Source organism: Sarcophilus harrisii, chromosome 2 (genome assembly GCF_902635505.1).
Source record: "Sarcophilus harrisii chromosome 2, mSarHar1.11, whole genome shotgun sequence".
Classification (NCBI taxonomy): Eukaryota; Metazoa; Chordata; class Mammalia; order Dasyuromorphia; family Dasyuridae; genus Sarcophilus; species Sarcophilus harrisii.
Genome location: NC_045427.1, coordinates 164192360 through 164204959, shown reverse-complemented (window position 1 = coordinate 164204959; position 12600 = coordinate 164192360). Strand labels below are relative to the sequence as shown.

General features: G+C 35.6%; 1 protein-coding gene and 1 pseudogene across 2 annotated transcripts in view; one reads left to right on the top strand and one right to left on the bottom strand.

The window, feature by feature from the left end:
- Positions 1-937: 937 nt before the first annotated feature.
- On the bottom strand, positions 938-1950 carry LOC111718650 (annotated as a pseudogene).
- PLCB1 (phospholipase C beta 1) overlaps positions 1795-12600 on the top strand; it is an 831921-nt gene continuing 821115 nt past the window's right edge. For both annotated transcript variants that reach the window (XM_031951118.1, XM_031951119.1), the window contains exon 1: positions 1795-2057. In XM_031951118.1, coding sequence (XP_031806978.1) covers positions 1959-2057 — 99 coding nt within the window. In that variant the 5' untranslated portion in view covers positions 1795-1958. The remainder of the gene's footprint in view (positions 2058-12600) is intronic.

Genomic DNA, 12600 nt, shown 5'->3' with positions numbered 1-12600 from the left:
ACCTATTTGATATTGTGACTTAGCTAAGTTAACTCACTTCTCGTAGGTTGTTTCCTCATCTTTGTTAGCATTTGTAACTGCTATTTCCTGATTGTTGTTAGGAAAGTACTTTGCAAAATTAAGATATAAGAATGACTTTCCATTATCTATATAAGTACTTATGCCTGGGTTTATGATAAGGATTGTTTGAAAAGTGATAGGTTGTAGTTTTATAAGTATAGTAAGAATAAAGATTCTAGGAGAGAATGATTTTAGAAAAAGACACTTAAGGCAATTTTGCTCCAAATTGCATCACAGATTTAGACCTGCCAGGTTATCTACTCTAAATCTTTAGATTTATATTTGAGGAAATTGAGGATTAGGGGGACTTCCTCAGAGTCACACAGGAACTAAGTAGAGAGTCAGGATTAGAACTCAGGTCTCATACTTCGAAATTCAGCACTTGTTCCTCTGTTATCACTCTAAGAATTCCATAATATTATCAACAGGTTAGTTCCTGGGTTATGGGAAACCACAACCTGAAGTCTTGAGACGCGGGCTTTTTTTTTTTTTTTAACCTTTTATAGCAGCTTTTAAATTTTCTTTAAAAAATGAAATTTTGATAGTGTTTTTTACATTGCCTAAATTTCCTTTTGTTCTTTTCTTTATTAAATAATAACAACAACAAAAGACCACAAACAAAAAACATTCACTTGATCTGGAAGTGACATTTATATACAAATATTGCAATCAATTTATTTTCAGGAGTGTCCTTTTAGCTTCCTGTAAACAAAATTTACTACTTTCTCTTGTGCTTAGTACTGTTCTAAGGAGTGTACTAAGACATATAGGATAGTGTCTAAAGGGTCAGATCAGTCTAAGGAAATATATCCAATTCATATCTGCAGGCTGCTTCTTATCTTCTCTGCCACTAACAAACAACTGTCCATTGTGCAGCAGTAAACTCCATGCTTCAGCATCAAGATTTCTGTATTTGGAAATACAGGCTTATCTCCTCCAGAAACCTACATCTCTCTTCCTCCTTCCCGTTGAGGGTTAAACATCTGGGGGCGGGGGGAAGCCCCAATCCTTGTCCCAGACTGAATGTCTGCTTCTTCTCTCCTTGCTCAGTTTTCCAAAAAGCCCTGAGAAATTCAACCCTCGCATTTAAGGCTCTAGCTGCTGAAGGGTAACTGGGCATGCTCACTGAGTCTTTTCCAAGGAGAAAGTGCCTCGTTGTAGTGGCATACTGAGACCGGGAGGTGCCGCTGCGTTCCTGCTTCCTCCTATTCTCTTGACCCAGCGGAGAAAGTTGGGCTCCGGGAAAGGCAAGGGAAAGGAGGGACGAAGCCAGAGAGTGTAGAGAGGAAGGGAGGGGGGAGAAGAGAGAGAGTGGTGTGGGAGGGGGACGCCAGGAGCGCGTGTCACTCGCTCACTCCACTCCCTCTATGTATATAGGATGTGCTGAATGGTGCTCTTCAGATCCGCGGCGGCCGCGGAGGAGGCAGCGGAGGAGGAGCAGGAGCCCGAGCCCCAGTCGAGCCCAGGCAGGCGGCAGCAGCAGCAGCGGGAGCAGCAGCAGCAGCCTCAGCCACGGCAGCTACGATTACAGCTGGCTCCCTCGCGCTCGGTCCCTCCTGGTCCGCTAGCTAAGCCCCAGTGCCCAGTTCGTCCCTCGCTGTTCTGTGCTCTCTCGTCCTTGTCTTCTCGGCATCTGCTGCTGCTCCTCGACGGGCGCCTGACACCACTTTCTACAGAGGGCATGGACCCACGCTTCCCCTTCTGTTCCGCACTCTTGCGCTGAGCCACCTTCTCCTGCGTGAAGGGACAAGAGGAAAAAGAGAGGAAGGGTGGAGGGAAAGCCAAAAAAGCTCCCCTCGTTCCCAAACCCCAATCCTACCCTCTCCCTGTCTCACCCCACTTCTCTCCCCTTCTCGGATCGTCTTTTCTCCTCTGCTGGGAAGCCTCCATGTGTGTAAATGGCCGGGGCACAGCCAGGAGTTCACGCTTTGCAACTCAAACCTGTCAGTGTCTCCGACAACCTGAAGAAAGGCATCAAATTTGTCAAATGGGATGATGTAAGTAGCCTCTTTGGTCTGTTTCTCGAGTTCTGGGCTCTTGCCCTCTCTTGGCGGGGGAGGGGGTTGTGGGGGTGGGGAAGGTGGGAAGAAACACACTCGTTATGCAATGGGCAGAGCTAATCGATAAGGGTGCCAGAAAGTACACATGTTGGAAACTGCACAAGCAGTAAAAGGGCAGAAAATACTCCAGGCAATGTGTGTGAATGTGTGTGTGTGTGTGTGTGTGTGTGTGTGTGTGTGTCCGTCTGTCACTATTTAGCATTTTACATCTTTAAGAACAGAAAGGGAAGAGATGAGAATTTTTTTTTTTTTGATTGCCGTGGTAATACTTATGGCAAGGTTTACATTGTCTAGATAGGTCATTATAGTTTGAAAAGTGATGTCTGTGATACTTCTGACCAGGTAGAAAAGTATACTTAATGAACATTGAAAAGAGGAAGCTTCTTTTTTCCTTATTCACACACAACTCCCAAGTCCTCCATCATTCCTCCAGAAAAATGACCATTTGGTGTTCTGTTAATTCGAGAATGACAAGCTCATCCAATTTTTCATTTAAGTGATCTGACATATCAGGTATCATCAGTTAACACCACAGGTTGTTTGCTCCCAAACTTAAGTCTTTATCTTCTTGAAAGTGGGGGTTCCTGAGAAAGACTAAAGGGAAAGAGAGAGCATAGAAGAAGAAAGTGACATTTTTTTGATTGACTAGAGGCAAGAATCAATGGCTTGGCAGATGCTGCTTGCTAATTTTCCAGAGCTTCCTTGGATTTTAAGGTTAAAAACTTGAAAAGACCCTGCTGTGAAGTTTTACCCTGCATGTCTGGGGTCCCTATATGGTAGGAGAGACAACAGAGCTAGAGGAGAATGTAAATGAGAATTGTCATTTCAGGGCCTTACAGGGAAGTATCAGAGTTTTTCCTCTGAAGAACCTAAACATGGTATTGATCTTCAAGAGGCATAATTTAGACACCACCACCCCAAATATTGAGGAAATAAGTTTGGCCTGATAATAGGGAATTAATTTTTATTAATGCTATATCCTTGATTTCATTCAGAATTTCTTCATATGAATTATTCATTGAGATAAAGCATGAGACTTCCAGGATTGAAGTAGATTTAAGTTCATATGATTGAGGCACCTCTTAATCAGGAGTAATTATAGGACAATTGGGTACCCTTCTTCTTGAAAATATTTTCCACTTAGCAAATTATAGCCTCTTATCCTTCAGGACATTTTCCTTTTAATTTTCTTATGTCATTTTTCTTCTGTGTGAAAACAATTTAGATGTTTCAGGTAGAGGATACAGTTACTTAATCCAGTATATTTGTTTCTCTATTTTGTGCAATTGGAACTATGAATAGAAAATATTATATTTAAGTATTCCTTTGTCAATTATCAAAGACAACAAAGAATAAAACTGAATATTCTTTTAATTCCCTTATCCTGATGGAATAGGACTTATTTTAGGAGTTGGGGTAGATAAATAATCAATATGTTCAAAGGGTCCAGTAGATATTTTGTCTATGTCCACAAGTCCATCAATAAAACTGATATTTCTTATAGAGATTTTTATTTGCATTCATTCGGTCCCATTTGACTGGGAACTAGTGTAATCAGAACTACAGAACAATATAGAGGAGACACCTGTAACAGAGCTTTAGCAACACAAGATGAATGTTTGTATAAACTATGCATTCTTTTATCCTGTTTTTTCATAACCACATACTTTATACAAAATCTCATTGATTTCCTATTTGATTTGAATGCTACCACAGAAATGAATTAGGATATAGTAGAAAGAAAGGTAACTGGTCATCCATAACAAAATTGATAGTAAGGGTAAGCAAGATTCTTAATTACTTAGAGTGCTACACACAGAGAGGCTGCAATTCAGGGCATTTAAAAAATATTACTTTTTCTGAGATCAGAATATTCTTATCTCTGTGGCTCATTGTGTTTTATCAGGAAGTCTGAAAGCTTGTGGTGGACAGCAATACAGAATTATGCACAAATTGTAAAACCTTGCTTAACAAGTACATGCTTTTTCAGTTCTGATTAAAAGTCTTGGTTTCTAATCCTGTTATTAGTTAAGTATGTGACATTCCATTCCATTTTGGGTCTCATTCTTCTTTGTTCAGAGGAGAACTCACCTGTCCAGGAACAGAACAGAATCACCTGTGTGAATCCAGAAGTAATTTATGGGTGTTTTCTAGATTATGAATAGTCCAGTATTTTTGAGAATTATCCTGCTCATCCCTGTGTTCCATTTAGTCTAGACTAACTCTAATCTACATCTTTTCCACCTGCAGATAGGGTGAGGATCAAAGTGGACTTTGGGATCAATATAGATTGGGTCACTATATATATGTTTTGCGGTGAATGAACTAGAAATACTGGAGTTTGAAAAGTCTGGGCTTTAGCTTTGGCTCTGTCTTTCAAATCTCTCTGAGCCTCAGTTTCCTTATTCATAAAATGAAATGATTATTGTGTCAAATGAGATAACATATGACAGTATATTAAAAATATTTAAAATCTTATACAAATAAAATAGTAGAGAATATTTATATAATAGTTTTCTATTAACCATCTCCCTCCCCCCCACATAACTTACATTTTGCTAATTTTATCTTCACAATAAATGTACCATTGAATCAAAACAAATTTTGACTGGCATATAAATCTTAAGAATTTGGAGAAGGCCCTTAAGAACTGATGATCTTACAGAGAACATGGAAACATGAAAATTCTTCAAAAATGGAATAAACTCTAAGGAACTTTTTACTTCTCCAGGGATCTTTTATGACAATATAATCTCTGTTTCTACAGGCTTAATCCAGAAATAAAATTCCTTAAGAATTGCTTGTGAAAATAAAAATTAATTAGAAATTTGATGTTAGAATCCCAGAAAATTATTAGGAAGGAACCCTGAGAAGTCATTTTAACTCTCTATTCATATTTAAATAGGATACCCAAGTACTGTGGCAAGTACAAAATCTTGTCGTTGAGAATTTACCATCTAGTTGGAAGAGACAAGATGTAAATATTTGAAATTTAAAATCTCTAACTTGTCCAGATTGTAATGGGTGCCATCATGTCCTCCAAATGGCTTGGCGCTATCCCAAAATAATTAGCCCAATTTTCTGAATCATATGTGGGAGGCATAATGTGCTTATATGATGCATTCCTAAATCCACATTATAAAAAATATTTAAGCACCACAGCCATTTTGATAATTATAAGCAGGGATTATTTAATTTTTGTTTTTGTGACCCTTGGACTTAACACAGTTCCTAACACAGTGTAGCTGTTTATTCAATGCTTATTAATGGATAGATTGATTCGTACATCAGAATACATTTTTCAATAGTCCAAAATTTTGTCTATGATAGGATAAGTGTGTATATATGTGTGTGTATGTGTGTGTGTATACATATATGTGTGAGTGTGTGTGTGTGTATGCACAAGCAATACTTTTCTGTGACTGCCTCTAAAATGATGATTCAGTTGGAGCTGGGTACACATTCATAGCACATAGTGAGGAAACTTTTTCTAGTTGTATTTTTTAGCACAGGCATTACTCTGCTCAGAGACATATTTATTAAAGATTTCTAAAGGACACTTGGAATCAAATCTAATGCATAACAAGCCAACAAGCATTTATAGGAGACTACTATGTTTAAGGCACTGTACTAGATCTTTAGAGTATCAGAAGCAAAGTTCTTCCCCTAAATGAAACACAATGAAAAGTGTTGGATTTGGATGGAAAGGAACTAGCTAGGTCAGAATCTTGGTTCTCCCCTTTACTATATTTGTGATTTTGGACAAGTTACTTAACCTCTCCGCAACCAATGAAAAGTTTGGACTTAGGTGTCCTTTACATTTCTAAATTCTATGATAATCTACTACAAAGATGCAATGGAAAAGCAGACATGTATTACATGTTGGTTTGAGTCTAGAGAAGTTTTCTCATGACAAGTGGCACATGAGCTGAGAACTGAAAGGAGTGAGAGATTCTAAGACGTAGAGGTGAGAAGGGTGTGCCTTCCAGCCTGGGAACAGCCTGTCCAAAGACCCAGAGCAGGAGATGGAATGTTCAGTTCAAAGAACAGTATGTTGGGCAGTTTGGCTGGAATGTAGAGTACGTGAATGAGAATAATATGAAATCAGTCTGGAAAGGTAGATTATAGACAGAATGACTCTTCATGACCCATTTGGGTTTCTTTTTCTTTTCTTTTTTTTTTTTTTTTTTTTTTTTTGCATAGACACTAGAGTAATTTGGCATTTCCTTCTGTAATTCATTTTACAATTGAGGAAACAGTGGCAGACAGTATTAAGTGATTTGGCTAGGATCTCATATTTATTAAATGTCTGACTCTAGAGTTGAACTCAAGCAGATGAGTCTCTGACTCCAGGCCTGGCACTGTACTATATTGAAACTTACTGAATGATAAATAATCAGTATGGTTGTCAATAATTTTCCTTCCATGAACACAGTTCATCTACTTCAAAGAACATGTTTATTTACATGCCAAGAAAAACAATTAGCACCTGCCAATGAGAAACCTTTCTTGGGAGAGCTGTAAAGCTTCCTTCTTTTATTATGTATTAAGTGGGACTCTAAGTAGGTATCAACTCTATTAGTTTATGTACCCTTGAAGTTTAATGCAAATGTCCTCAAATGGAGCTAATGATTCCTTTTTTTTTTTTTTCCTGTTCCCTAGCTTCCAGGGGGTACTGTTTGTTTTCATAACTGTTGCTGGCCTTGGTCTTGCAAAGGAGATTTCACAGAGTTCAATTCAATATACATTCATTAATCTCTGACCAGATGCAAGATATCTCATCAAGTTTTGGGGATTAAAAACAAACCAAAAAAAAAAAAAAATGAATCATCCCTTGTCCTAAAAGAATTTACAGTCTACTGATAAGACACTATATACATAGACAAGTAAATACATGATACAAAGTAAATACAAGCAAATTTAATTTGTATATGGGAGAACACCAATAGATGAGAGAGTGTTCAGGAAAGATATTATGTCATGGAGGACAAATTATATAGAGATACTTCAGCTAGTGATAAAATGTTCAGTTTAAGGAACAGTAATTAGGCCAATTGGGTTAGAAAGAACTGGTGAGGAATTGATGCACAGTTGGTCTGTAAAGTGAAGCAAAAGCCAGATTTAAAGGTTTTTAAATGAAAAGTAATGGAATCTTATAAGACAATTGATGTTTCTTGAGCGGGGTGGAACATGGTCAAACCTATACTTGGAATGTTGCTTTGGCAGCTATGCAGAGCATGGATTGAAGAAAGGAAAATTTGGAAGCAGAGAGATAAATTAGGAAGTTCTTATAATACAGCAGACAAGAGGTGATGAGAGAGAGATTTTGAATGGAGAAGAGATGGGTACAAGAGATACAGAGGTAGAATAGGCTGCTGACATTTTTCTTATTTGTGGGGAAGATTAAAGAGCCAAAAATGTCTTCAACTTCTTGTGACTCCCAAGTTCTATTGACAGAAATTGGGAAGTTTGAAGGAGAAATGGAATAAAGAGAATTAATTTTGTTTGTGATAAGTTGTTTTTAAGATTCCTGTGAGACAACTATTTGTAGATATCCATTGGTCTATTAGTGATGCAGACAGAGCCTAGTAGAGACTAGGGATAGAAGATGTATGAATCTGGAAGCTATAGGATGATAAGATCATAAATTTAGAGTAGATGGCTCAGAGCAAGCCACAGAATAGGAAAGGACCTCAATGACCATCTTGTTCAGCATATACTTGATGACAACTGTGATTTCTTCTTCCTACCACCATTACAACCAGTAAGTGACAGGATTTGAATTTATGTCTTCCTGCCTTCAAGCTTGATGCCTTTTCTGTTGCGCTACATTGACTCTCAATATTTAAATCTTTGGGAGCTGATGAAATAGTAAAATGATAATGTAGAGAGAGAGAAGGGTGCCCAGGAAAGAGATTTTTGAAATACTTATAGTTGCATAATATGGTATGGATTATCCTTTCAGATACTGACAATTTTAGAATAATTCAGGTTTGATAGCACGTAGAAGGCTGAATTTATTTGGAGGCAGAAGACTTGTTTTTTTGGCTCTTCTGCTACTTCTGTGACTTTGGACAAACCACTTCCATTTTCTCAAGCTTCACTTGAATCATCTGTAAAATGAGGAGGATGTATTATGATCTCTATATGATAGTACTATGAACTTCCTAAATTAGAAACCAATTACAGTACAACTTATGATTATGTGTATATACACACACATGCAATAAGTGAAATCATATTTTTTCTTATGCTCTTAAACTTAGCAAGAGTGTAATAAACTATAATTGATTTATAACCCTAAAGTTGTTTTGCTCCACTACTATTGAACCAAAAATTTTCTCATTGTCATTGCTATAACTTTTATTTAATATCGCTAGATTATCAGTTTGATTGGCTGTTGGATGAGAGTGAACAGGCTTGTATGTCCTCAGATAGTTAGATTTATATGGAAATATTAGGGAAATATAATCTTTATCATGGAGTACAAGATATTTTATATCTGAGAATATGACTAGCAATAACATATCACAGATAAGGTTATAAAAGGAATAAGCAAGGGATTGTGGCCTAAGGCAAAAGGTATTGGACTTGAATCAGAGAATCTGGGCTTGAAGGTGTTCCTACATAAATCATATGCCACACATCTAAGAATCAAATGAAACAATGAATTTAAAATGTTTTGTAAAATTCAAAGAGCTTTGCATATTCAGCAATCATGATGACTCACTTTCATTCAAATTCCAGAGTTTTGATTCTGTTACTAACAGTTTTGCTATAGGATGCTTTGACCCTTTCTTTTCTGCCCTAAAATTAGCTGTTCTTTGCACAAAAATTGGGAGTGGACAATGGCAGCTTTTATTTTCCAACTCCTTTAGTGTTTAGAAATTCTCTAGGATAGGTTTGGAAGAGGATATTAAAGCTCAGTATGAACTGTTGAATGCTTACTATGTAGTTCAGCATGAAAGACATCAAACCCAATGATCACTCCTGCTCAAGTGTCTAATTTTATTTATATATTTTTCTTTCTTTTGATCCTTACCTATAATTTCATAAATCTAGGGAACTACTTATGGAAACGCCCTCTACTAATGCAAAACAAACACTGAGACATAACTTAAAGTCTTAGAGAGTTAGTATGAACAATATGACTTGCCTATGGTCATGCAACTAGTTATGTACAAGAGACAGTTCTTAATCTAAAGTTTTTCTCAATCAAAATCTATCCCTCTATCCATGCTTTGATTAATTATGGGATATAAAATAAATTTTCCTTTTTAATCTTCATTTTTTATTTCTTTTGAAAAAAATTTATTATGTCTTTTTGAGATAAAATGGTGCAGTGGAAAAGATAGATTTTTTTTAGTCACAGGACTTGAGTTCAAATTCTATTTCTGTCACTACTTGTTTTATCTTGGGCAATTCACTTACTTTTTGTTAAGTTCAGTTTCTTCATGTATAAAATGAGAGGACTGGACCAGGTAACTTCTTAAGGTTCTTCTAGTTTTCTAATCTTATGATTCTATGAAGTAACAATTCAGCCTCAGTTTTCTCAATTGTAAAATGAGTGACTAGCTTATCTAAAAGTTCCTTCCATCTCTAAATCTATGAATTTATGTTTTAAAAAATTATTCTATGTCAAAATAAACCCATTATCATTCAAATAAAGCAATTTAAAAATGATCTGTTATTCCTTTTTTAATTCCTTGATATTTTGATAGTGCCTTAATATGAAAAAGAAAGAAGCTGGAATTATTCCCCCATGCCAGGAGTGAACTAACGTTCTATAGATTCTGTATTATTCCTAATTGCCAAAGCCACTTCCTTACTTTAGGAGTAAAACATGTTTTGGAATATAGATTTACCTTTAAGCCCTTCAGGCAAATAGTTTCCAGAAGCCAAAGTAGGAAAGTAGGGGGAAATGGCATAAAGATTTGGAATCTTCTCAGCATAGCCACTGAAGCATGGCTATGAATTTTATTTTGGATATGATTTTTCAGAAGAATTTCCTAAATGACACAATGCTGAGAGTCAATGACAAGGTTAATGATGGAGCAGAGCTGAAAATTCAGTAAATTTAAGTGATTATGAATTGCTAGAAAGGGAGCAAGAAAACCGGAATAAATGACCAATATGGGAAGAGAAAGCTAATAGTGTTGAGATGATGGTTGTTCTTGCCTTCATCTTTGCTTATCCATTTAACACTAAATCATATGTATGCAGTAGCCCTCAAATGAAGTGTGGGAAAGTCAGCATATGTGACAAACATTTTGGAACAAGAGGCATTTAAACTTAGCTCCAATAATACACTGGTATGACATTACCTAAAGTCCGGGGTTTGTTTGTTTGTTTGTTTTGGCATTTAAAAGTTGGCTTGATCCTATGATTTTATTGAAATATCTATTTATTTTCTAATCCTATTCTGAAGGCATTTTTTTACTTTATCTCCCCATGCAATCCCATTCACTATCTGCAGTTCATAAAGATCAATGGTCCAATAATGTTTTTTTTTTTACTTTAAAGTTTATCCTATCAGTAAATACAAATATGATTATTTATACAAGCAGCAGGATTTAAGTGGAATTTTTTTAACTTTTGAGCTCAGTGACCTACAGTTAGCAAGAAACAATTCTGATAAAGAAACACTTACCCTGCACTGAAGGTGCCAGTGGAAAATGGAACAGGATTCAGTTGTGAATTGTTGAATAATATTATAGATATCCTTCTAAATAAGCATTATTTGTAATTTAAAATATTGGTTCTCATGTTGCCAGAGCTATTATTAGGTTTATAAAGCTTTTTACATAGAATTGTGAACTTCATGCACTTTTCCCAAAGCATCATCATCTCCTTGTGTCCTGACTCTACTTTTATCTATGATTCCCAGTCAATGCTATGTTTCTCTACATAGCACTTGGCTGAAGAAATTCTACCTAAAGTCAAAAATATTCATAATGTAGACAAATCCAATGATTTCCACGAAACTATAAATGAAATATAATATAAGAACCATATTTATTAAAATTATTGCTGGTTCATGTCCTGATTTTTTGAAGCATGATCTCTGATTATCTATTATATCCTAAGCTTATTTATATAATTTAATCTCTGGAAAAATAAATACCGATACACATATATTTTTCAATAGCATGGAAAATGTCACTATTTATTCAGACATAGATCAACTTATTGTAAATAAAGAAAGCATATTAAGAGAAAGATATATTTTTAGTATTGAAATAGAATATATAGAGATCTACATCTGTTTTTCCTTTAAAGGGTTCAATGAGTTCACTATAGTTACATTTTGATTCTTTTCTTTCCGACTACAATTATGGGATTAAGCAGAAAAAAATGGATCCATTTGTTAAAAAAAAAAAAAATGATCCTTATCTGAACTAGTTATGGTGTCTTGATTACCTTGGTTTAGGAAGTACAAACATTTAAGTAGTTCAAAGAGTCTATTTTGTTAGTTTGGAAAACTGAATTCATCTTCAATTATATCTCCATGAGAAATAAGTAGGGGGAAAGTAATATCATTTCTACTTTCTTAAGTAAGGTACAGAAAAGGTAAATCTATAAATGTAGTAAGCATTTGTTAGAGGTGAGAGAAAATGAATTAACTCTTCAGCTAAGATATAAATATTAAATATTACTATTACTGTTAGGTGTTCAGTAACAGTCTTTCTAGACTTGTCCATTCTTTGATTTTTTTTAAAATACCTAAAGTGTTGTGTATTTTAGGTAATTTCTCATTTCAGTATCAATTTTAAGAATGCTTCCTGGTGCTGTGTAAGAATGTTTCTCTTGAAAGGAAAAGGCTGTGAATGTGTTGTGAAATTTTGTTCTGAGATTTTTGGTAATTCAAGCTTGGTATGGAGTTCAAAATGGATAGGGAAATACTGGTATAGTTTGGTCTAGTTTGATATGGAGCTTGATGAAACATTGGATACTTTGTCACATAGCAGATTTCCTATATATTTTGATTAGCTTTTCTATGCATAATTTAGAGTATTAAAATATTTCATTTGATAATATGAACTTGAACATTGTAAGAGTATGTGAGCAGGCAATACTCATTATCAGTTAAGAGTTTAGTTTCAGGTCATAGTATTATCCCTTCTGGGTTATCCTTTTCTCATTTATACTATAACGTTGAGGTCTCCAAAGCATGTCTATTACTCCTGCTAGAAATTCTAGGAGTAACACAGAGTGACTGAGTATTTGATACTATCATTCATGAGTCTCTATAATTTACTTTATCATGCTTGACCATAATTGCTTTATATTGATTGAAGTGGGAGTATGGAAATTTCCTTTGCACTCTCCTCTCCCCCTACCCAGCTAAACATCTGCTGTCCTCAGCAAATAATCTGTAGTGCTTTTGGCAAAGTCCATAGTCCAAAATTCTGAATCATTCTCTAATGACTTGGAGTGGTTTCAAGCATTATTCTTTTCTAGCATCTTCCCCAGTGACTTT